This window comes from Anas acuta, chromosome 1 (assembly GCF_963932015.1).
Source record: "Anas acuta chromosome 1, bAnaAcu1.1, whole genome shotgun sequence".
Classification (NCBI taxonomy): Eukaryota; Metazoa; Chordata; class Aves; order Anseriformes; family Anatidae; genus Anas; species Anas acuta.
Window position 1 is genome coordinate 167,456,884 of NC_088979.1, and position 27,195 is coordinate 167,484,078.

Sequence of the window (27,195 nt, forward strand, 5' to 3'; positions counted from 1 at the left end):
GCTATGGACTGACAACTAATGTTTCGTGTAAATTACTATCAATATGCTAACAAAACTCATAGAATAGATGTTTTGCAGGTATAAAGACAGCTATGGCAAACTGATGTATAAAACAGAGAAATTGGAAATTTCAAAAAAGTAGAAGAATCTTTTTTTTTTTTTTTTAATTTGTTTAAAACTCTAATGAGAGCAAATTAGAGGGAAAGAAAAGTTTTTAGTAGTCAGATAGGAGTCAGGCCAGATTTCAAACTTGTCTAAATAAGAGCCAAAGAGGGACCGAGGAAACTTCACTGTTCCTTGATGTCTGAAAAGCATCCTACTTTAGTGAGAGAGGACAGCCCAATTATGCTGCTGACTCTTCACAGTACACAATTCTCTTCTATTGCTTTAAAAACAAAAAAAAAAATATAGGAAAGCAGCACTTATAAGAATATCAAGTTCTCCTAATTGTCTGTTAACTGTATCGGCATACATACATATAGAAGATACATACATGCATCTAAACACTACACTGAGGAAAATACCAGACATTCATGCCTTCATCATAAAACCACCTCAGTGTCAGTTTGGAATTACTTAGCTTTCCAGGGAGGTTCACAACATTCTGCATCACAAAGAACAGACAACCGATTCTGCTTCAGACTAACATTTATTTAATCAGAAGTTTTGTTTTTTAATGTAAATTACAATCACTAATACACCTGCAAGTGCTTACCACATTTGTTCAACTAGATATTATGTACGCATATACAGCATAGGTCAGTTTAAAACAATCACAGTACTTCTTAGTGCAATCTGCAAAAGGAGAAAGATCTTGGACCCACTTTGTGGAAATAAATATCAAGTGACAAAAAAAGATTCCGAAATTTTAGAGTTATGTATATTAAATGAAGTTCATGCATGCGCAAGAGTAAAAAGATTTAGAGTTCTTCCTTGTAGTAGCCAAGTTTTGCTAGTGACATCTCTCTTCTCAGCTGCATAACTTCCCAGAACATCTGATCCACTGAAACATATAAAAACGTCATTAACGCGAGTTAATATTTTAACTGAAATATACACATTGCCTCAGTTTAAGGAAACTTAAGAAGTAACAAACACCTAGTGAAACCAGGATTAAAATGTGAGCGCTATTTGTGATTGTTTTTGGAAAAAAAAATATTTTGAAAATTCTAAGAGACAGCCCAATTAAAAGACTAAATTTCAGATTTTTTTTTTAATTGGGGAACAAAACTACATCAGTACTTCTTTTCAGCTTTAATTAATTACAGTTTCTCAATATAATTGTCCTTTCCACTGATTCATTTTTCTGTATAATTAAAAGACCGCAAAACGAAAGAAGTAGAACTTGTTGACTAAGTAAAAATTGTTTCATCACAAAACCTATAATTTTGTTGTAATTTTTCCATTCGATCCTTCTTCCTCCTTCTTTTGTTTTTCCCTATCAGAAATCTGACAGCAGCAATGAATTAGGGAGGAAAGACTTTTTTTTTTTAATTTTATCTGTATTTTGCCAAACATGATGAGCCTGGTGCATACCTTATACTGTTAAACCTAATTGCAACACAAATCAAAATAATTGAGTATATAATTATTCCAGACAAAAATTATTTCCATGCAGTCAAGATTATGATGTAGACTGAATACAAAGGTTATTAACCTGAGGTCAAGGTCTCCTGTACCATATTTCAAAAAGCATTTTTGCAGAAGTGAACTCCGTCTCAAAAATGATATGGTTTAGCAGAAGAAATATGAACAATGAGGGCAATTAGGAGTGCCCACATTCTTCTAGAGATGTTGTTGGAGTATTTACATAAAGATACAAATGCGAGATTTTTTAATGGTAAAGATGACAACTGATCTGAAAAACCAAGCCCAATTTTTTGTTACTTGTGAAAAATAAGTAATTCTGATGATGCTGAAAACATTTTGATGGATAAAACACTAAGTCAATTTCTTTATCTCATTAATAATGAGGTAAACAATATTTAGTTGAAGCTATATATGTCTTTGTACTGGGTCTTACTGGGAAGGAGCTAACTTTTTTTTTTTAATCCTTTTCCTGTAATTAAACTGCTCAACCTGCATCTTTTGCTTTTTTCCCCCCATCACATTTCCTCTCCCTGTTCATCTGAGAAGAAGGAGAGAGAGAAAGAACAGCACGGTGGAGCTGAGCTGCCCATTGGTTGTTAAACAGCCACAGTCCTTTTGTGGAAAGTAAAAGCCTTTAAATATAAACCAGATTACATCTTAAAATGACGCGTTTTCAAGGCCTTTGCCAATGACAGTAATTCAGTAACAATTCCCACTTTCTGAAACTTTTGTTAAAAATAATTTTGTATACAGAATACGTAGCTTTTTTGGTCAATTCAATGAAAATAAACCCCTTTAGAAATTAAAGTAAATAGCACTGCTTGGGTAATGAACAGTCTGTCATCTCAGGAATACTTCAAGTTAGATATGGGATTTTGGTTTTACTGAAGTCCTGAGCTCTTCAAAGTGGGGTATATCAGAAGAGATGAGTATAGATGAAAATACACAGAGTGTTTCTAAAATCCAGCCATACAGCATATACACGTTCATAGCCATCTACATTTATACAGACATACTGAAACCAAATAGCCCAGTTAAGCAAATTTCCGATTCACTGCCCAGATAAGAGTTTCAATAGGCAGCTGTTGGATATGCTATCTTGGCAGGAACAAAGCAGCCAGGTAACTCTGGTGGGGAAAAATAAACAGCCTGAAGCAACAGCAGTAAAAACGCATTTCCCTTTTGGGTTGTGGATGAGAGAGGTGCAGTGAGAAATGAAGCCTTACATTAGCAGCTACATTTATGAACAGAGTCTTAATCAAGAGACCTTGCAATGCCACATCAAAGACCAAGTGCGTAGTTTTCAGCTGCATTCAGATAAACAATTACAGCCTAATTTCCTGCTTTTTGTTGTTGTTTCTTTAAAAAAATAACCAAAAAACATTGTCATCCCTGTCAGTCCTCAGCGTACAAAATGAGAAAAGATGTAAGATGTGCCAATTCACAAAGCGAACAAAGAATCCAGATCAAACCAACTGAAGATTTTCTGGTCTCTCTAACCAATGCAACACTTTTATTTTTTTTTGAGTGAAATTACACAGGTTATTCAATGTGTTGGAACAAAAAAACAGGCTGTATTCAAGCTTGAACAAGAACAAAACAATATAACTGGAAGAATAAAACAATGTACAGTGAGAAAAGGTCATATTTCCACACTTTGTGAAAGAGCCTTAATTTTTCAATACAGTATAGAAAAATCGTCGCTTAACTCCCCTTGTCACAGAATTTTAAATGAAATTTCTTCCTTAATAATCTGATTTTTTAAATGGACTAAAAAGCACTGTTTTTTCTTTCTAATTTCATGGGAGGGTAGGTATCACCAAGTTCTCATAACTAAAATCAACAGCAAGTTTTAGCCACATGCACTATATAAATTCCATGTTTATACAAGTAAATCACGACTTGCTACTCACCATCTTGCTGTTTCAACAGTCCTTGCTGTATATATCGGATATATGTAAAGAAGTTGCACACAGAAGTGATCTGAGACAATATAATAAAAATAGTGGTTAATATTTCGTATAATGTTATGGAAAAAATACTGCTCAAAATTAAATCATGCTAAATTTCTTACCCTGTAACGACAAAAAGGAGAAATGTAGTAGTAGCTGCTTGAATCTCCTAATTTGATTCTATGCTTGCACGACTTGCTTTGTCCACTGAGAGCACATTTCCTACAAAATATAACATTCACGTAATTTAATAAATAAATCCGACATTAATGTCTAACACCCACATGTAATTAAAGCGTTAATGTAATTACTTTGTATTAGTTCAGATACTCAACTCTCTGCCTTTATGTAATAATTGTAACTTTAAAATGATGTCAACTATTTTAGCTTGACAAGGACTAATTTTGTTTCAACACCAGTGCATCGTGATATATTCCTGATTTTTAAATCTTTTGTCAGCTTTGGTCAGGTACTTCCACATTCGCTAGTTCCAGACTGTCAAACATGAACAATGGGAACTCCTTAACTCCTTATGTGTGAAATAAACTTGGTTTAAATCATCGATTCCAACAATTAAACAGATTTTTTTTTAATAGATTTCTAGTTGATGTTGCACGTCAGAAAAAAATTCAGGCCTATTTTTCTAAAGTTTTACATCTCTTGAAGAAACTGCTAGTAATACTATGCAAATACCCCAGGAATGTGATTTACTTGGAATTTCTATATTGCGGTATCTCAGATGAACTGGGTTGTCATGGCATCTGCTGTTTCATTGATTTTGAAAGCTGCTGGCTCTTCTCCCTTCCATTTCTATCTCATGAAATTAGGGAGCATAAGAAGCAGCAGCCTTTCAAAAGTGAAACAAAAATTATTAAGCTTCTACAGTTCTAAACAGTGGCCCAGAGGCCCTTTTAGATAGTCTGCAGCTGGCCCACAAAATCATGCAAGACAGGAGAAAACTGAAGACTGTATGTGATTTTCCACAGTAATTTATGAGGCCTGACAGAAGTCCATTGATCCAAGAAATACTACAGTGGCTGAAGCAAGCTGATCACAATTACAGCCAAGCCTTTGTGAGCAGACAAACAGATTTTTAATGCTAAGAAAACAGAGCCCTTTTTTCCCTTCTGGCAACAGAACCACCTTCTATACGTTATCTTCCATCACACCAGGTTAAACGCTGGCATGACAGCTACTACTAATGGCTGAGTTCTGCTCTGTACAGCTTACTGCTTTGTTCCCCATGGGGACAATTACTCGGATCCTGTGGGGAAACCCAGCTGCCTTTTGTTAAGGCAATACTTCCTACACACCAGCACAGGCACTGTTCAATAACTTTTGTATGTCGAGAACCTTTCTTCGCTATTATCACAGCTCCCTGACCTCCATTCCTTGTTTTGCTGTTAAGCAATTTATTACCTGCTATTTTATGCATCTGTTCCCTCTATCCTCCAGGCGATTGTACAATAAAAAGAATTCCTTTAGGAGCATTATTCTAATTGTCATTACTATTTATTTACACTGCTTGTCTACGTTACGCTACCTATTAAAGAACGTGGTTTCAATAAAAATAGTGATTTTCACCATTTAAAATAGAAAACATGAAACTGCGGAACTGCTACCCTGATTAAGTAAAAACCAAAACAGCTGTTTCCCATTCGGTGCCAGTAATATTTAAGACAAAGCACATTTGCTGCAAAATTAGGCTTAAATACTGCACATTCCTCACCTCTTACTTAACTACAAGCAGTAACATAGAAGTGTTTGTCACTATGTGACAGTGGGAAAAGCACGAAAAAAATAGACTTCACACATCTAAAGTAACTAACGTACAGTTTGCACATGGACCGTTCAAAATATTAACCTATGCCCAGCCAATTAGTCTGGATCACATTGGAGAAAAAAAGGTTAGAACTCTCACTAAACTTTTGACTGATGCAAACAAGTGCCCTCTTTGAGTCCTTTATCAAGATGCAGGAAAGTTGCTTGAACCACAACAATTTTAGACTAGTTTGCCAATTGCTCTTTAATGCCACACAACTTGTTTCAGTAGCTTCTTGCTGTCCCCACTCTCTGTTGCAGCTCACAGTGGTGCCTCTTGGACTTGAAATCACCACCCCTTGAGCAGTTCCATCACTGTGACTGAGGATTGTAACAGCTCAAAGAACACATTTTCTGGTGACAGTAGTAAGCTGAAGAATATCTGAATGCCTGAATTTTGTAGTCTTTGATCCTTACTAGCTTAAGTCATAAAACATAATATTCATTTTATACAGATTCTTTAGAAGGAGAAATTAAAACTGCCTTTGAAGTGTATTTTCTCTTCCACCCAGAAATAATGAGGAAAAGTGAGAATTAAAAAACAGTAGCAATGAGAAAAGATAGAAAAATCTTAAGCTAGATGAAAACATTTTGATGCAAGTCTCCTACCACAAACCTGAGTCTACCAAAGTAAGTATTACAGAGAAATGTTAACTTGTCTAAAAGATGTCCAGCAGAGAAATACTTTCACAAAATTTGGAAGGTTCTGTATTAACAGTGGCTTTGTTTGCTTAACCCTGACATGCACTAAAGCACACCAGAAATCTCTTCCCTTCCTCTCCAAGTTCATCAAAGCCCCAGTGCCTCAGGCAAGTCCCTCCCACTTTACCTTAATGTCTGTATCAGTTCCTGACATCAAGTCTTGCTTAAGATTCCTCTAGGACCATTCCAGACTTTCTTATGAACCATCTGGTCATTCATCCACACTTCTTACTTTAGGTTTAAACTCACCCTCACTTTCATTCCCTCTTCATTACATTCCTCCTGCTCATATTCAGACAGTTTACTTTACAAATCTCCTCTCGTGTCTCTCAGCTGACTTTGCCACTATGCTACATATGTTGAACATTTCTTTTATGTCTGACATTCAGCCTGTAATACTTCTATACCTATTTTTTTTTTTTATGATTTTTTCAGGTGATAGCCTTAGTTGAAAAGACTTCATTTTTAAGTATCAGGCTGGTCTTTCTCCACAGAAGTAAATGTTACTTTACCTAGGATGCACTGACTACAAGCAGCTCTCCCAAACAGAAAAGTATCTTTATGCTAATCTAGGAGAAACCTTTACATTTAAGTTTAGTTGCTTACTTTCACCATAAAATTTTGAAACAGCAATCTTGAAATCTGAGATTTTAAGAAATATTTACAAGTTTAAGAGATACAAATGTCAATGAGGTGATCAGTTGATAGCAGTTCTCTCAATCCAAGAGTTATCTCAAATGAGTGCAGATTCCCCCTCTGTCTGTTAGCTTAACATACTTTGGTCCCCCACATTCAACTGCAGAAGCTTTCACAAATCGAACAGGTTGCAAGCCAACAGGTTCAATGCTCAGAGTATTGTTTTCCACAGCTTCCAGAACAGCTGAGGCCAACTGCAAGAGAAATTAAGAAAGCAGTTAAAAACAGTTCAGTGTTAACCATTGCCTCAAAGCAGTGACACATTTCTGCCTCTGTAAAGTTAGGAAAACTGAAAAAGTCAATTCAAACAGAACTGAAAAAGTCAACTCAAACAGAAATTCAATTACAAATGAGATTTTGCCTATGCCATACACAAGAGGTCCCATTCCCAGGCTTGAGTTTAAATTCTGTCCTCTAAATAACCCTGTCCTCCCTGAGGCAAGATAACTGCTTTTACAGCACGGAATGTTATGCTTGACTACTATGCTAACTGTACATTCAGTCATTCCTCATAAGCCCAAATAGCACGTACAATTGCACAAGCAGTGTTTCTGTCAGATAGTGGATACGGCACAAACTTTGCTTGCTTTAAAAATTGCTCTAATTTTATTATGTTCTATGGAAAAACAAAATGATGCAGTATGACTTCTATACTTTGCCAAAAAAATGTAAATATTAGTCCACTTTTTCAGCCAAAGATGGTTTTAGAATGGTGTTCAAACAAGACTGAACAACATATGGGAGAGCCAACAGGTTACTGTGACTTTGGAACACTAGCATAGTTAAAACATCACCTTAATTAACATAAAAAATGAACTTTGTTTATTATTTATAATCACACAACCGTTACACACTAGAAATATGCTCATTTTGCTTGACTGGACTCAACACTTGCCCAAGACTACTGTTTAAGTATGCACAAGTAATACCCATTACCTTGATTTAAAAGACTGTACTATTTATGTTAGCAGTTCAACATGATTTTGTGCCCACATTCCTTGCTACTAATAGAAATATTTTTCAATTGTACTTTAAATATTTTTAAAATAGAATTCTATGAAAGAAATTCATACAAAATACTCTCCCAATACCACCTACCAAATGCAAAACAAGATTACACTTGTACACAAGAGTCTACAAAGAGATAATGCAATACTTCAACTATTCAGAAAACTGCATTCCCAATTATTCAAAACCATAATACATGTGTAATTTATTAACTGCACAGTAGTTTACTGTTATTCAAAGGAAAACAGAAGTTTGTCACTATGCACAGCATCTGGAAACAATGACTGATATAGCTGACCAGTGCTAGAAGCCTCATTCTTTCCTTAAGAGGAAACACGATTCTACAGTGACTGTATCACTACCGAGGTGGAAAAAAAAAATGAAGTTGCTGGGAAAGACAGCAGGGTGGCCTACTTACACATATTGCAGAAGTAATTTAATTCCCATAGTAACTAGGTAAACTTTTTAGTGGGAGAGTTTCATATGATGCTCAAGACCAACCACAATGGACTGGTATACAATTCACTAGAAGATCATGCACGCTTCTGGCCAGAAAGTAACAGCAGATGAAAAACATGGGTAAAGTACACACACCACATAAAAACAGACAACTATCCTGAAAAAAAACGCAGCCTTTTCCATCAGAGACTTTTAATCTTATTTAAAAAAAATCAAGTTGGAGGGCTTTAAAATTTGTTATTCCTTTATTAAAGATCTACAAATAAAGTTCCTTTCCTCTGGAGACTGATATTACAACTACAGCCCATAAATGCTGCTTCACAACAAATAAGTACAGCAGTTGCAGCTGGAACCAGTTCCTCAGTAATCCCAGGATGAGTAAAACACCGTTCCTTCCTCTGTGTTGGGAAAAGCAGGAAATGGGAAAAATCACAGTCAAATCATTTGTTTAATCTGAAACCATATTCCCAAAGTGTCCCTGCTGAATCACTTCAAATCCCAAAGTCTAATTCTTGAAATTCAAACCTCTCTTCAAGAAGATACCCAGACTTGGCTTTCCACCTGCTCTGACTGATGGGAGAGAAAATAGGGCCACAAAATTAACTATGTTGGGCTCTAGTGCCGCTCTATAAACAAGGGTCAGCGACAGGACACTGTTTCTCCTAAACAGTACCTCTGACACACTGGAGGAAAACCCACCATCCATTCCTACAAACATTGATTCTGCCAGACAGCATTACCATCTAAAGGTGTAGGTAATCTCCACCTAAGGCAGCCACACCTGGAATAGCAAATGCTGAAGAAAAAGTGATTTATTTCAATACTCCAGAATAATCTTCGGTACTGCACTAAAAACTGTCACACTCTAATGGAACACAAATGGTAAAGCTTTATATGAAGAGATTTTAATAGTCAGCTAGCTTCATGGAACATATTTAAAGGAAAAGTGTCAGTGGCAACATGTAAACTGTTTACCTCACTTTTTGAGAAGGTTAAACATGGAAAAATATCTTCCCGATAAATTTTGTCCAAGAAAGGACACGTTCTGTCCATAGTAGGTTCGTCCTTCCAAGATCTGAATTCATTGTACAAAGACAGGTCAGCCTAAAACACAAAGATTCCCAAATCAAGTACTGTAATTATCACACCAGAATTGATCGTTTACAATATCCAGAGGTAAATAATGAGCCTGAAAACTATGTCTCTTATCACACTGAGAGAATATTACTGTGCCCCAGCTACAAACACCTCCTTAAATTCACTTTCCTAAGTTATGTGACACCAACTTGACGTGCTCAGACTGGCTTTGAGATTCTTGTTGACAGAGACTTCAGTGCCTTTTCCCTCCAACTGGTTGTCAAATCCCTTTTTTGTAGGATAACAGGCTTACCAAAACCAAAACCTAAAGGTATATGGAGACATATAAACTGCAGGCCAAAGAACAGTCAGGAAGGTCAGGGGAATAAAACCCAAAGATGAGATGCAACAAAGGGAAGAAATAGTCTTGTAAAAAAGTGCCCCTAGAAATGGCAGGCAGTCATGCAGAATGAGAAAAAAAAAAACAAACTGACTGCAGTCAAAGCACAGAAGACAAACAAAAAGATCAGAAAAGTGGAAACATGAGAAGCAGATCCCAATGCTGTTCCCTCTGTGAGCTTCTTTGCCGCTCCACTCCACAGTGAGAGAAACAGAGTGCAAAAAGGAGTGAGGATGAAAAGCAGTAATCTGAGAATGTATTTTAAAGAAAACCCTGGACACTACCAACAAATATTAATACTGCTTTTATAAAATGCATCTAAAAAAACAAATGTGATTTTAAAGTCTTATAATACTAAAAACGAATAATGTAGATGAGATAGTGAAAAAGGGAAAATAATGGATGCTAAAAATCAATTTTGATTTTTAATTCATTTTAGAAGATCAGAACCAACCTCTTTCAGTCTTTAATTCTTTATCATGCATCACTCTTTTTCTGAACTCCCAGCACTTTACCGTTCCTTTACATGTGTTTCAGGAAGTATTCTTTTTTTTTTTTTTTCCCTTGAAAAAAATCTACAAAAGTTAGACTGCAGATTTGTTTTCCATTAGAGTACCTGCCTTGCACTCAGGTACAATCAGGACCAACCATCTTAATTAAGCTTGTCCATAAACGTTCTGGTTGCTAGGCCACCACGAGTGAAACTCAATAGGTGTAACTTGCTCCCTAAAGAAGCATTTCCCGTACCTTAAAACCCACCTTAGGTTTGGTTTTAAAATGAGTACAATCAGGGGTATCAGCAGAAAAATGCTATTTTAGAAGTGTACGGTACAAATCAAGAGTTATAATGCATTTCTTAGCAACTATTGGTTATTTTCTGTATCTAACTCAATTCACCCAAACCTACAATTTGTAAATAAGCTGCCTTGAAAAAAATGCTCAGTGAATATAATAGCTTCATGCTCTTCCCTTCCAATCTACACTGCTACGTGTATATCTGCTCCCTAGCTCTACTTGTACTTTCCCTAAATTGAAATTTTGATTACCTGCAATCAAATAGCCAATTGTAACTACAATTTGTAAAATTTTAATGTTTTATTTTTACAGTAAAATACATTAAAGAAACATTTCAGTTCTTTGAAAAATTAAAAAAAATAAACCTGACGCATTTAGCATTTACACTAAGTTGATGTTACTTGCTTACCTAAGATCCAAGCAGCTATTGAGCTTGCCTAAAACAGGTCCAATAGCAAAAGCAGTAGACACATCTAGGTATCTTTGAGGTTATTCCCAAATGCTAGAGAGTAGTTGTCTGGGATGCTGGCACCCAGAGCTTAGTTTCCAGAGCTTTCTCATTAGAGGGAATCATTAATAGTTGTCCACCATTCATATTCCCCATCTCTTGTGACTGTATAGATTGTTGCTCTATGTGTCAATGAGTCCTAGTCGCCCTACACAGACAGACAGGCTTCTATTGCTTTGATCACGCCACACTTCTTTGTATTTTTGTTATGTCCTTTCTGAGATGGAGGTGTCATAGTTGTGTGCAGAAATGGATTTGTTCCTTTCCTAACAAATCCTAAGCCTCTGTGGGTCTTTGACCATCACTGAACACTGACATGGTACCTTCAGAGAATTATCTACAAGTACACTTAATTTTTTTTTCCTGCATCACGTAGCTAATTCCAAGCCCACAACTGCATGTCTGCTATAACTGCCTTTTTTTTTTTTCTCCTAGATATATTACTTTTGATTTATTGATTTTGAAGTTCATCTGCTGTTCTACTACCCATTCACTATCATGAGACAGACCCCTCTCACAACTCTTTGGATACTTTCAAGTACTAGATTCTGAAGACTTGAGAACCAAGCTACTCCCTCAGTATCTCCCCATTCTCAACAGCATGAGCAGATAAAACCAGAGGCCCTCTGGGACTCCAGTGGTAACTCTTCTCTTCTTCTCTAATAAATTATCACTGATTCTGTTCCCTCCCCCCAACTCCTTTTCACCCATTATTGATCTACAAAATGATGACTCCTCTTGCAACAGTTTTCTATGAAAAGTTTATGAAAGCTAATGAACTTCCAGCAGTGGACTTTGTTTAAAAAAAAAAAAAAAAACAACTAGAGCTTGTCGTCCAGTCATACTGTTGTTATACAACACCTACTGATGTGTATAAAAAAAGTCTTTCATTAACAAAAATATCTCTTCAATAAACAGTATTGCAAGATTTAGTATATACTAGACAAAAAACACTGTGAGAAAAAACAAAACTTGCTTGTTAGCAAAAAGAGGACAATCCTTACCTCTTTGCAGTCTTTTACAATTGGCTGCATCATGGTAAGGTCCTGATGACTGCCACCCATAGCACTACTTGTACTCTTGTTTCTTGCATGCCCTTTCTTAAAAGGAGTTTTGACACCAGACTGAAGCTCCTTAGTTGGAGATGTTGGTGAAGTAGACAGTACTAACGTTTTCAATGCTGCTACTTCAGCCTGAAGGACATCAATCTTGAAAATAAAAATGGAAAGTCAAACAAAAATACCATATTAGCCTACAAATGTGTTAAATAATTTAACAATTTCCAATTACCTCTGTAAAATTTCATTTTCCAGCAGTACTAACACACAGATCCCTGTGCAACTGCATATTTTAATAACACTGGCTTCTTGCACACCTTGCTAGCTATCTGATAAGATTCTAACATTCTACATCTATCAGTGTTAGCTAAGAACAGGTCAAGGCAACACAGAACAACTCAGTATATATTTTAATAATGCATGCACATCTTTTTTTTTTTTTTTAAATCATTTACACTATAGTTTTAGAATTATGTGAAAAGACAAAGCAAGCAAGTTGGAAAAAACTCACTTTTCCCTGTGCTTCTTTTAACTGTTTTTCTGCTGCAGCTTGTTTGACATTAGCTTCTTTAACCATTTTATGTGCTTCCTGTAAAAAAAAAAAATGTTTAGCTAGTGTGAATGCTTCAATAAATTTCCAACATCAAGTTTAAAAAAAACCTACAGAGTTGTATCATACTTGTGCTTCACAAAGATTACTTGTAAAACTTGTAAGCTGTGCAACAATCTGCTGAAGTTAAATAGTTACATACCAAAAATCTATCATTTGGATTCATCACTGCACCAGCAAGTTCCTTCTCCTTGATCTTGAGCCCAGAGAGAGGTACTCAGCAAATTCCTCCCAGCCACAGCCACCACCACCACCACCACCACCCCCCTCCAGCAGAAACAATACCTGTCATGAATACCAGGCTCTGGTCACATTTCAGGAGCTGACAACTGAAGTTCCTTGGCCCCCCAATAGAAAAATTTAACTGGTAGCAACAAAAGCAACATTGGTACAGCAGCACATTCAAAAGAACTTCTCCTTTCTTCTAGCCAGAATAACCAGTTTTAATCAGCTGTAAACTTCTGCATGAAAAAACTGGTCAAACAACTGAACTGAATTCTTACCATCAATTAAAAAAATTCAAGTAAAAGCTTAAAAGTAGTTTATGGATTAACAAACATTTCTTCAGTAGAACAGAAAAAGCACTAAAAACCAATCCAAGTAAGCAAGCAAGACTTAGCTAATAATGAACAAATCATAAAAGGACTGGGATTTTTTTTAAAATATCTTTTTACCTCAGACTTCTAAGCCTTTTGTCTGCATAATGTATTTGTTTAGGCTCTGATCCAGCAATTTATGCCTGTGATCAAATTTCTGTTCTTATTTGGTACTTACTGAAGGCAACAAGAACTGAAAGATCAGGGCCACTGACTAAATTACTTGGGATAGGATTCTTCTCATATCTGTAAAGCGCCTAGCACATATCTGGACGCTATATAAATAAAACAAAAATGTCATACATCATCACACCAGAACATCTGGCTCCCATCGTCATTCAACACAGCTGTGTAGTATGGGTTCATAAAATTCTCTTAAATAGTGACAGACACATGCAGGAATGGGCACATACACATCTATACAATGTGTACAAATACATTTAACATTGACCATGCAGTTTCTGCTTAGGGATGCACCTTTAAAAGCAAAGCATGTTACCATGCTATTACAGGGTGATAATGGAATATATACATCCAGCTGTGCAAAACAAGTCTCCATCCTCCAGTGGGCTACATTAATATAAACTCCAGCATATCCACCCATACGCTCATGAAATTAATGGGATTCAGAACAGAACATGAATCCAAGGGCTGTAGATCCAAGTGCAAAAATGAAGAAACCTTAGCGTTGTTTTATTAGAGACTCTTCGTGAAATCACAACACAAAATAAAATTCAAGTGACATGCCCACAACAGCTGGGAGTTCTGAATAATTAAAACTCATTAAATAATCATTAATAATGTGGTGTATTTCAAACATAGCTTTAACAAACTGACACACTGTTTTAATTTATCAACTGTCATTAACATAAAATTACATGGGTAATTACATCTATTCCTCTACAGTTAAAGTGCCTGTCCATCACCTTCTTCCACCCCAACTACACAAATACTTATGCTAAAAAGTAGCTTTCCAGCTTTTCAGGTTTACTCTATATGCAGAAACTTCTTAAAATATTAAGTAATTTTGCCCTACTGGGATGATGAAATAAATTGCATTCCACAGATAAATCTGTTACTTCATTTTTGAACATTAATACTTTCCATTTTTTATAGCACTTTTATACCATTATAACTTCAACAACCTTGCTTCTAAAAAAATATCTAATGGTTTTATCTCTATGTGTATGCTGACACACAATACTTACAATTTGGTAAGCACAAAGTATCACTAGTTTATTAAACTTATTCCAACAAGTTTGCATATCATAATTTAGCTTCTAGGTATTCCATGGCAAAATGGCAACCAGTTCTGTTTCAAGTGTGGATTTAAGATTTTTATCTGTTTAATGCAAGCTCACAATCTTTGTTGGCACCACTGCTCTTTTCTCAAATGAAAAGGTCCCACTTTAGAGTTCAGGGTTTCTCACTTTGCAACCAGGTTCCACCCTGGTGCATCACTCCGTTTCTCTTCAAGTTTGTGGGAGTAACATGCTGCCAGACCCAAAATTCAAAAGCTGAAAGCATGGTTAAGTTATATACTGTGCTACCTCCATTGATCTGGAACTATGTTATTTTGCATGTAATCACCATGACAACCCCAAATTTAGCTCTTATCTAGATAGCCTTGTTGTCAGACAGAGAAGCTGTCTCAAAATAGTTATGCCAAAAAATGAGCCTAAATAGTTTTAAGCTTTCTGACACATTTGCCTTATTTTCTTCATTTTGTGTCTAGGCAAATTGACAAGCTCAACAACATCTCTCATCTAAGTGAAAAGTCTACTGCTTGCTCTTAAGCCTCTACCAGCACACCCAGATCTTCAGAACACAAATCCCTTTATAAGCTTATTGCAGAAAAAGTCAGCATTAGATATACTGATTCTACATAAAACATCTGGCTCAGCTTCCTTTAAGTATATCACATCGAAGACTCCAACAAACCTCAAACAGACTAGCTGTAAGTTCTTCCAATTCCTGTCCAAGTTGATCTCGCACTTTAGAAAGCCTTTCACATTCTTCATCTTTTAACTTCAGCTCCTATGGAAAATTGAAAGTTATTTATTCTGACTTAGAGTAGTAATTTGGCCTTTTAAAGCTACTACTACAGAGAGAGGGGAAAAGAAAAAAAGATATCAGAGGAACACAAAACCTTCACTAAACAAAGCCTTTCAAAATATTAGTCTTAAAACTACAAGCAATTAAATTAACGTTGTTAATTAAAATAATGCAAAATAGCTATTTCTTCCTCTATACAGCAATCTACCAGGCCAATCTACAGTATCTCTAACCTAAACATCAGCATTTCCAAAATTTGGAGGTTAAAAAAAAAACTTGCCTTCTCTAAAAAGGATAGAGAGTATAGAAGACTACAGTCTATTAAAATAGAGATAAAATTAATTACTGGGACAGAAAGAATACCAGTTCTGTTTACCCATTCTTTATCAGACACTTAAAAGTAATCCACAAGTATTTGGTTCTGTTGTCTAAAGAAAAAAGTTTTCAAAAATAGCTTTGCCTCAAGACAATCCCCAATTCTCTTACAATCTTAAAACACATCTTACTATAAATAGTGTCTCGCCTGTAGGTCTCCTTATGACTAACATAATTACAAAATCATACTGTGATTTTATCTGTAACTCTTGTTTATGCAGAGATACATAAATCAAATGAAAATAGCTTATGAAATTCAAAATGTTATTTGTCTATGATATCACTAAAATATCACTTAAGTGAAGAAGGCACTTTTACAGTAAGACCTTAGTACAGATTCGGCAGTATATGGGATACACATGCCCAATCTTGTCTGTATTTTCCCAAGTCTGAGGCAAAAGTGCAGTATTTTGGCAGAGAAGTACAAAAAGTTTGACTGGGAATTTAAAAGAAGAGTTCCTCTCCCCTTCCCCTCCTATTAAATGCTGGAAGCTCTAGCAAGACAGAAAAGGATGGTGAGAAAAAACAAGGGAAAGAAAAGCAGAAAGCAGATCATCCTGACCTTTCAAGCGTGTCTTTGGGCCATAACTCCCCTCCCATCTACAATCCCCACCTAGCTCTTCTCCATCTTCTTTTCTCCCTGACAATCTAGCTCCTGCAGTAGTGTCACGCCGGGGAGGTAGGACCCACATCTGTCACATTAAAGACTCCAAATCCAACCTAACAACAGCTATGCTTCCAAAACCTCCAGAAACCAGCACAGAACTGACCTGTCTTCAGAAAACTCCAGGAGGCCAGTCCCTACAGAGTCATAAAGAGGCCAAAACATCAGCCTCTGTATGTTTCTAGGAGGTAATTAGTATTTCTCCCAAAGCCTTCACGGTTGAGTAATGCTGTACACAACAGTGTGGGAAACTACCCCTCGCCTTGCAGCACGCTCTCAATTTCTGCAGTGAACTGGCAGCAGGTTTTCCTCTAGGATGAAGGTCTTCTTGTCTGACTCCAGCCCCTAAATTTGATGCCTTTTCAAGACCCATGTATTGGAAAATGCGTTATTTCTTTTTTCTTTTATTTGATTTTAACTTTGGACATTTTCATCAATTTTTTGTTTAGTTTATTTGCTACTTTACATTTCATACGAAGCCCTTTGAAATGTACCACTTAAATGTTGTGGTTTTTTTCACAAACTTGTTATTTTTCTGCTTGTACTCAACTCCTACTTACTATATACTATACTGTACACAATGACCTATGTCTCAGGAAAAAAAAAAAAAGAAAATAAAAAGAAGGAAAATAGATACAGGCAGATGGAAGGAAAAACGAATACAGAAAACTAAAAAGAGAAAAGATGCTGAAAAAAGAAACAATCTTTATTTTTTTTTTTGCTTTAAAATATTTCCCATGTAAGATATGGTTGGTAATAGGGAAATGAAAGATTCGATGCAAAATACTTAAAGCTTAAGTTTTATATGTTCCTATAAATACAGAGAATACATCAATACTTTTTATTTCTTTCACTGATTTATAAGGAAAATGCTACAGACAACTTCAATACAAAAGTGCTACAATACATCTTAAAAGGAAGCTGTATTAAGACTCAGGTCAAGAGCTATCAAACTCACAGCAAAGGCAGAACCAGCTCAGCTCACTTCTGGCCTACCACCATCAATACATTATTCCAGGCAAGACTGTTGCGGCTTTGCCTGCAACTGGGAAGATTAGGGGGAGGCTTAGATTAAAACGTAGGCAGATGAGTAAAGCTACTTAATGAAAGCAAAAGGGAGACGACAGCATGTGGTGTATTGCACACAGCTGCTTAGCTACATTTGTCAAATATTGGGCAAATTTCTGTGATACGACTCAGAAGGAGCGCGATATACCACGTTATTTTGTCAGGTAAGTTTCATAGCTCCAGCTGAAGGTTTTTATGCAGGAAAGAAATAAAGAATGCCCAAAGCAAAAGCTTATCAGTTATTAGAGCCATTACCACCACTCGTGCCTTAAAGCCATTACTGAACGCCTTCCAGCCATACATAACACAGAGGCAGAGAAGACGACCACATGCACTAGATTGACCATCCCTCCTGCAGCCCTTCCCACATTACTGCTCTGATACAGCACATGAAGATGAGCTACTGTAGAACAGTTACTGAAGTAGGTGATAAAAAACTGAAACTTGCATGAAAAAGTTTTTTAAAAATAAATACTCCTGTATCAAATGGTCATATTACTGCTTATTTCACTTTGACCTTCATGAACAGAGTACAGGGTGGGTCTACAGAGAAAAAAAGTGCAATAAGGAATGCAAATTGCTGCTTCAAAATAATATTTTAAATTCTAGAAAGAAAATCATCCTGGATCTAGTTCAACAATTTAAGCAAGTCATCACTGAATGCAGAAGATCAAGAAAAGAACAAAAGTTTTCTAGAGATCTCACCTAAAATCAGAACTACGGAATATGGCTGAATTCTGAAGTTGTAAAAAAAAAAAAAAGTTGGCACCTTAATAGAATACATTTAAATTCGTCTGGTCTTCATTCAGCACCCACACGAAACAAGCTCCACGGAAATTTGTCTTTTGGAACCAAATTTCAAGGGTTTTCAATGCAATTGAACTGTTGATGGATCTGAATTGAATAGACTATTGAATTATGTGTCCTATGGTGTGGCTGAAGATGCTTCTGGTTTGCGTGCATGTGGTCTACTACTTGCCTGAAAAAAAATTTGATGCCTGCAACATACGACAACAGCATCAGCCAGCAGCGTGGAAACAAGTCCTTCGTCACTCAAAGACAGCAACAAACTCCTACAACACCCTCAGAGAAACCATCTTCAACACTGACAAGCCAGCGGCCTTACAATTCAACTGCTATTTGTTTTAGAAAAGTTTGTAAGCATGATCTTTGGTGGAGTTTTGGATGGTATTTTTTTCTGGAGCCTTCTCATTTTTATTCTTCAATTTATAAGCAAGTGGCAGCAGAAATGTAAGAATGCCAAATGTTCTCATATACTGCTACAGGAATCCCTGGGCAGTTATTGTGAATCTATTTTTTCCTTAATCCATGCGGTTTCTAAAAACACCATATTTTTCTGTGAAAAGATACAGATTTAACCAGCAGTGTTAGCCTACTCAGAAACACTATGATGATAACATCTGTTACACTGGATTCTTTGACAATACAGGCAGAATGATGGAAAAATCCACTTCAACCCCTGTATCAAAATGCAAGATCTGAAGACATAAATAAAACTTGTAAGTCCAGTTTGATCTTATGACATGAAGAATGCATACAGAAACTGAAGCCTCTGAAATAAAATCCAAGTCTGAGTATCATGCTCCAGAAAAATGTTGATATTTACAATATCATGTTTTATGCTGCTACTCCTTCACAAAAATCACTCTATCGGTGTAAGAAAACCCCTCAGTTTCACTCTACTAGGGAAAAATCAATAATGCAAATTTCTATTACAAAAATTAACCGGTTTTGGTCATTGCCAATAAGCCTACAGATCTTACTCTAAAGGTAGTAGGAAGCATGGGATTCATTCTCAAACTGAGTATGGCATTTACTGGCACCATTTCTGTGTAGACTGCTCTTCCCTCATCGGGAAAGGGGGCTACCCATCAGTGAGAGCTGAAAACGACAACGCTCCCAGAGAAAACATATCAGCACAGAAAATTAAGTTTCCCTCTGCAGTTACAGATGACATCATTATATTGACAGTCAGATTCATGACTGAGTAACTTCACAGTCAAGTCACACAAAAATTTAAGGAAAACATGACCATGAACTGCCACAGCTCAGAAACTGCAAACAAGCTATCCAAAAATACACGCAATATGGCAGTCATTTAGTATGAAAAACAGAAGGTATATCCTTTTGTAAAGGCTCCACGAAACCTGCACATCAAGAAGTACCATATATCAAAACAGCATCATTGTTCTTTCCATATTACCTAAATGTGGTTTATTACAGCCACAGTGTCACAGCTCAATCCAAAGATGGCTGAAACAAAAATGCAAATGCACAGAGAGACAAGGAGATAAGGTCCTGGGCACTGAATCACTCAACCTTTTAACTCCTCCTCTATTTCCTTGATACTGTTTTAAAAACAGGAGTAAAACATGTGGAAAGGTTCAGATCATTTAAAGCAAGGGCTCTTCAGCTCCACTTTACGGAGTACAGCCAGAAAGTCTTCACTGAAAAAAAACGGCCTGAATGGACTCAAAGAGTAAAAAATACCAAGTTTTAATTTTTAAGGCAGCATTTTGAGGCAAAAGTATGTCCAACCTTACACACTGTGTTACTATAGAGCATTGCCCTACTGTTATTTCCAGCCCAATCTCTCTCACCATCTTATGGTATGATTTGTGACTGCAGCTTACCTAGATTGAAGCAGAAAATACATTTCCTCCCATCATAAAACAAATTTTCGGAAGATTTTTTCTGCCAACAATTTTGCCAGTAATGCTGTTCATTTTGAGAAGTGAATTCCTTAGACTGAATGAATACATGGCACATAGAGAAGTAGAGAAAACACCTTTATCCTATTCCTGAATAATTTCAAGAACCATATTTAGATGTCCAAAAACTACATGTCGTATATATATTCCCTAATATAAAAAAATGAGAGCATATAAGAAAAAAAAAAGTTGTATTCAAAGCATGAAAAGAATTTAGGTAATGGATCCCTAAGCCTCAAAATCCCTATTTCCATTCTCATTATCCTTCCAATCACAACCACAAGAAATTCTTTAACACATATCAAAACTGCATACACAGTTCAGGTAAGAAATTTGGAACAAATGAAAAAGTCAAGACAGCAAATTTGTATCTACTCTGTTCAATCCTGGAGATTTTCCAGGCTGAATGAGTTCATAAAATTCAAGTGCAAATTGCAATTCTCTTTTTTCTCACTGTTCCTGACAAAGCTCATAAACTGAATGAATGATAGAGGCTTGAAGAGAACTTTAAAAAATCATGTAAAAAACAACGAGCCGTACATAAGCACCACCTATTAATTATATCCCTGCAGATTTTTAAACAGCACTCATTGACAAAAATGAACGTAGCTGGATATATATTCAAAGACTGCACGACACTAAATACTGCAGAGTGGGCACAGCCCTATATGAACAGTCATAACTTTGGGGAAAAAGCAGTTGGAGATCAATTGGGAATACAAAAAATTAGTCCCTATACAGGAAGTAGAAGAAATACTGTGAAAGGAACAGGGTTTATCACTATGTACTTTGTAAAGACTCCTGCATTATTGAGTAATTCTGAACCAGTGCAAGCTTAGGAAGACGAGCAGACAGAAGTTATTCACCTAGTGTAACACTGATAAGAATCAACCTAATATGCCGAGAATTATTAACAAGGACTTTGACATCAACATTCTCAAGTTAGAGCTGAATCAAGTTTTTAAGAACATCAGAAGTGTTTGAAAATACTTAACATACATTTAGTATGCCTTAACAGCTTTAATGCTGTTTCTTTTAAAACTACCTTAAGATATGAGCTGAGCTAGACATAAAACCCACGCAACTTTACACCAGATTAACATTTTCAGATAATTCAAAGGTTACAGTAACAGATCCAAGTTGCAGATTTTAAGTATGTTAGCTATATTTCTGTAAGTTGCCAGGAGCTGGAAAAGCTCTTCTAAAGTTTAAACTTTAGTTTGATCTTGCTTTCTAAGGTTTCAAGTTTAACTGCTAGGTTTATATATTCACATACAAGGTCCTCAACATTAGCTCAGGTTAATGTTTCCTTTCTGTGGTCAAGTGCTAAGCACACAAACACCTCAGCAAAGGAGGCAACAACTCGGTGACAAAACAGCCAACAGAAGAAGTGATATCAAAATCCATATTTAAGATTCACAATGACAAGGGCAAATGCAGCTATGACAGAAATGATTTCTGCATTCAACAGAAAGGCAACGAGCACAGGAAAACAAGTTCAAACACAAGGTAAGATGCGTTTAAATCTAAACAAGAGTGGAATCATGTAGAGGAGAGGAAAGGGCACAGGTACAAACAGCACAGAACCTACTGGAAAGGTGAAGCACAGAAAGATGTTAGAATGATAAATAATGGCTTTGCATTTATATAGCACCATCCATCCAAACAAGACAAAGCGCTTTACAAATATTAATGAATTGAGCCAGTGTCCTCAAAGGCATCTGTGTTCAATTTGAAGTGTGGTGTAACAGTACTCTAAAGAACTTCACTGACATCTTTATTGCTTCTTTCTCATAGAGGCATTTGTCTATGATACATGGCAACTACCATGTTCTAAAATGTTTCTAAATTGACACAAGCTACACTTTTATACCATAGGAGAAAAAAGACTGAAAAGGTATATAATCAGCATTATACAAACTTAGAATGTAACAGAAGGATAACAGTAAATTACTCCTATTCTCAAATGCCAAAATGAAGGAATGGCCTACATTTCAAAGAAAAAGAAAGTTTAACCAGAAGCTGCACCAAGAGCTTTCCATGGTAAATAGCTGCAGCATTAGAAAGAATTATTCCTTGATAGTGTTTTAAGACATTAGCACTGAAGCCATTCAGAATAACCCTACTTAAAATAAACACATTGTAATAATTCTATTGTAAATGAGTAGACTTGGACTGCCATCTATCATTCTGTCACACCAGAATCATAGTGAAGAGAGAAAAAGCAGGAGACAAGACAACAAGCCTTACCCTTTGAGCTTTTGCAAGTTCTTCTTTCAATCTTTCATAGCCCTTTTCTCTTACTTCCAGTACAGATGGGCTCCGTAAGTGAGATAAACTGTCTGTACTCAACCCAAAAATATCTTCATTTCCTTCAGCAACATCTGCTACTGTAGCACCCTGCAAAAACTCTCTCTCTGCATTATTGCTCTCCTTTCTGGAATTATTGTGATTGAATGACCCACCCTGGGGTCCAGAGGTAGAACAAAGTACTGTGTCGGTGACATTGATGCTGTAAAGAGAGAGAGAGGTTTTTTTTATTTATATTATATATTATGAAGAAATATTTTAGAAATAGCAGTAGTAGTGCTGAACGTACTGTTATGGACACTATTTAATATTGCATGCTATATTAAAATTCTATCTTTAGTAAAGCAAATAGTTTGTAAGCAAAAAAAAAAAAAGCCAGTAAACAGATGCACAAAACTTACCTGACACCTGATATTTCTCCACAATTCAGTTGTCTGGGAGATGAATAAACAGGTTGTGTGGGAAGGTCAGAGACATTTAATGCGTTGGGTTGGATTGGCGCGGAGGACACAACAGAAGGATGCGGTCGGTAAATAACACTGGGTGAGGTAGTTTGTTCCTGAGTCCCTGGCTCATTTACTCCAAGAAGATCTGGTGTCGTAGGCGAAGCGAGGTTCACTTCATGAAAGCCTTCCAAGGAGTCACTGGCCATAATAAAAGCCTCATCATATGAAACCCTGAACAAAATAAACACATCATCAGAATGCAAGCAGGAAACATTCAGTTATATCTTTATATAACTACATATAGAGTTACAATCATTTTAAATTTTTTAAAATGGTCAAATATGGTCAGAATACTTCATGATTTAACAAAGTTGTGGACAACTTTTGCACAAGTATCAACTTCAACCACCAATGATTTTTTCCTCCCATATATCGGACTGTTGAGTTCAGTAGCTCTAACAGCAGGCTCCACATCTAAACCAAATGATGGAATCAAGAACACGCACTATCATGAAACAAAGTCATCATTAATACAGCCTAGAATTGTTTTGAATCAAAACACAAATGTTTTACATTCAAGAGTAGGAGACTCTTGAAAAATTAAACCTAAAGCTTCCACTTTTAATCTCAAGGAAACGAATAATCTGGAGACAGAAATCAGTGTACCTTTAAATAAATTAGAGTCCATAACAGTTTGGGTTCATTTATGTCTAACCCTGTAACAGTTCAAGGAAGTGACAGAACTGGTCAATAAGACTTCTCATGAAGCATGATGATGTACATTTAATAAATCACGTAATTAAGTGAAGATTGTGTATTTAATAAGTACCACACCAAAAATGAATTAATTCCATATAATGCATGCAAAAGCGTACGGTGAATTGGCGATGTGGCCAATTTAACTCATTAACTTTTCATTTTCATTCCATGCTTTTCGTAAGATCAACGTAGTAGAACAAGAATTATACAAACCACAATAGAGAAGCTCTGATTTTCTCCACGGTTTATCAGATCATAAAATCTTTGCATGATTCAAAACTATGAACTGGTAGTAGTATGAAGAAATTTGTGAAGGAATCACTTAGCAGTGATTACTCACTGCGAAAAGAACATCCTCCATAGTTTATAAATGAAGACAAGATTCAGGCTTCGCAGAGGTACCTTACATGGAAAAGAACTGCAGCATCTGACAGAATCCGTGGCATTTTATAGAGAAAATTTGCTTTGCTCTTTCTGTTGAAAAGAGCAGGTAAAGACAATATCTAGAAAGATGACAGATCCTAACCACAAAGAGATGCCATCTACTTACTGTTGTATGAACGTCCAGCTCATTATTTCATAAAACACACAAAATTACAGGAATGGAATCCTCAAGAGTGCACACACAAAAGTTTTAGTTACATCAACACTTTTTGATCACCTTAAACCTCAAAGAGCACCATTCAAAACTGCTTTCTGCCTCAAGTATTGTACTGAGCACTTACACATCCACGTTAAACAAGTTGCTTTACTACATTATGTAGTACATTTGGAGCAAAAGGTAGAAAATAATTTGTTCAGACAGCGAGTTGCCTACAGTGTTGCTGCTCTTTGTTAATTGCTCCCCTAAAAAAACAACAACCACTATGAAACTGCCCAGACTTAAAGCACAAAAAAAGGACCTTACATAAACACAAAGGGACACCTACATGTTTTAAAATTCTACGCAGAAGTCCGTTTTGATGCTGTGCAAGCATCATTTACAAAGAAAACTGCCACGATTTTGTACTTTGGAGCTTTTCTATCATAATACAAAGAGCTAAGTTTTGAGTTTTGCTTAAGTAAGTTTGGCAAATATTCTTGTTTGCTTTCCCTATAGTTCTTCTTAGCTATTACAAACATTTTAATTATATGCTCTATATGATGATAAAACCTGTTGACTCAACAAATTAAAACCAAGGGACTGCCAAAGCTACAGGACGTTTCTTCAAGGTTAAACATCCAAAAATGTGTTCAGGTCTACAGTAAAACTACTGCGTGTCGGCATTTAGCATTTAATAAGCTAAATACTGCCATCTTGAAAAAAAGAAATCAAGAATATCCCACTGAGCTGAAATTTTCCATGAGTTTCTTCACAAAACTGGTCTTAAATAAATATTATTTAGCCATTTCCAGCAAGAAAGTGCTCAGGAAAAATGTAATTATCAGTGTTGAATGTGTTCTTAGTATGTTCAAATACCATGTAGCAAGCACACCAAGTAAACAGCAGGCCTGAAGGCGTGCCATTCCTTATCCTTGTGATAAGTTACATAAATCCAGCTACATTATAAAGTGCACAAAGTCATGCTGGCTTGCACAGAAACATATAAATATATATATATATATATATATATATATGTAATAAGCCTGCTTATTACCTTTCAGACTTTCGAATCCATTTCCAGCTCTCCTCCCAGACTATCACATCACCTACAAGTAGCATGTTTATCCAAAATATCTATCCCACCTACACGCCCCTGCTGCAATGAATCCGAGGGCTTTTCCTCCTAAAGTGCCTAAATCCTGCAGAGAACTTAATGGGCAACACCAAAAAAAAAAAAGGGGGAGTTTTATTTACAAGACTATCACTCTGCTTATCCATTAAGTATCAATCTCAGCTTAAACAGACAAGACAGATTTATGAGTAAGTAAACCCACACGTACCTTCTCAGTTATTAAAAAGCAAGCTCTTTCTCATACAGTAAGTAAAAAAGTTCCACAAGTTAACTGGCAGAGCTGAAAATAAAAGCCCTTCAGCTAAACTCTTTCAAATGGGCACTCACAGGCGTACCATCTGTGTAAAACACTTCCCATTCACAACTTCTTTCCTCCCTAGCGTTACTTCTCACTTTGCAGTGAGCAGGAAGAAGCCTGGTACGGGTGGTGTGCCCAGCGAAGAAGCCTACATTGAGTATCTCCGTTTCGAGACTGGCCAACACCAGAACGTTGTTACCAAATGCTTGCCAAACACACGTTATGCTTTAATTGCTTTAATGAAACCAGACATACACGCAAAAAGCTAAGCAGTCTTTAAAAAAAAAAAAAAGTTATCTTTTGGGAAAGAGCTCTTAAAAGTAATGGTTAAAAAAATAATAATAATAAATTTCAGTATTATTAAGTCTTATAGGTTTAAGGCTTGGTGGGGTGTTCAGATCATCGAACAGCAACAGCCTTGCTGTGGAGGAACATGAAGCTTTTTTTTGTTTGAGATGATAGCGTGCAATTTGGATGACATGCAAAATTCAACTGCTGTAATAAACTAGCATGAAACAACAGTGTAAGCTAATTTCCTTATACCTTCATCTGGAAATAAAGCCAATTTGGCGTAAGTTGTCATTTCATTACAGCTCCGCCGCCCCACTCGCACTGCTGATTATCCACATAACTTTCTGAGGAAACTATGCACAAACATGCCATTTATCTAAGATTAAATAAAAGTGTACTACAAAAGAAATGAGTTGAACAACAATTTAATATGCCTCTATGGTTTCTAACAAGAAACAAGAACTGTGAACATTGTCAACGGTCAAATTAAAACACTTCATCTAGTTTTCATGTTCTTACACTAAGAAGGGTTCAGCTACTGTCTGAATGGGAGCAGCCGATAACCAAATGCTCACAACCTCCATGGAAAGCAGCAACTTATCATGGATTGTTTTCTGTTGAAAACACAAAAATTGAGACTTGAGACTGCCTGCTACAAACCCAGTTTGTCTTTCACAAGCTGTTCAAAGTTGTCATCTTCAGCCTGGTGTTATTTAAAAGCAATTTCCTAACTGCTACAGCCCATTTAGCAGCAACATGTCACATGTCGAAAGCGTCATTTTTAGCTTTGATGAAGAGCACCAACACAACACAACTGTTACCTGCTCAAGGAGGAGGACACAAGGAAAAAGAAGTTACTACTTCTGAACGTTTTGATGACACGCAAATTCTAGCCAGCAGTTACCAAAAAACGAGCTTATTACCTAGAGTGTTTTAATCTTCACACAGAAGGCTTTTCAAAACAGAATGAAGTCTCAAAGGCTTCATTTACGGGACTCCAAAGCTCACCTCTATTAACACAGGAGGGGGCAGTAGCAGCAGGGGGAGTGGTCCAGGAGAGGGGATTTTTTTGGACCAGTTCCTCAGAAGGACTGACACACCATAAGGCCTGCATTCTTCTCACTGGGCTTAAAAAAATCAGGTTTGAAATAGTTGGCATTTATGGTCTGGAACATAATATGTTTCAAGTCCCAGAGGACTCAGCAGGGAA

The 27,195-nt window shown here is 36.4% G+C and overlaps 1 protein-coding gene across 3 annotated transcripts in view; it reads right to left on the reverse strand.

Moving 5' to 3' along the window:
* Positions 1 to 630: 630 nt before the first annotated feature.
* Positions 631 to 27,195, reverse strand: part of RAB3IP (RAB3A interacting protein) — a 28,788-nt gene continuing 2,223 nt past the window's right edge. For 2 of the 3 annotated variants that reach the window (XM_068669224.1, XM_068669227.1), the window contains 10 exons: positions 22,878 to 23,153; positions 22,417 to 22,678; positions 15,214 to 15,309; positions 12,578 to 12,655; positions 12,013 to 12,216; positions 9,204 to 9,332; positions 6,843 to 6,955; positions 3,665 to 3,764; positions 3,504 to 3,573; positions 631 to 1,003 (listed from right to left, as the gene is read on the reverse strand). In XM_068669224.1, coding sequence (XP_068525325.1) covers positions 921 to 1,003; positions 3,504 to 3,573; positions 3,665 to 3,764; positions 6,843 to 6,955; positions 9,204 to 9,332; positions 12,013 to 12,216; positions 12,578 to 12,655; positions 15,214 to 15,309; positions 22,417 to 22,678; positions 22,878 to 23,153 — 1,411 coding nt within the window. In that variant the 3' untranslated portion in view covers positions 631 to 920. The remainder of the gene's footprint in view (positions 1,004 to 3,503; positions 3,574 to 3,664; positions 3,765 to 6,842; positions 6,956 to 9,203; positions 9,333 to 12,012; positions 12,217 to 12,577; positions 12,656 to 15,213; positions 15,310 to 22,416; positions 22,679 to 22,877; positions 23,154 to 27,195) is intronic. The other variant, XM_068669226.1, reaches the window with a different exon arrangement.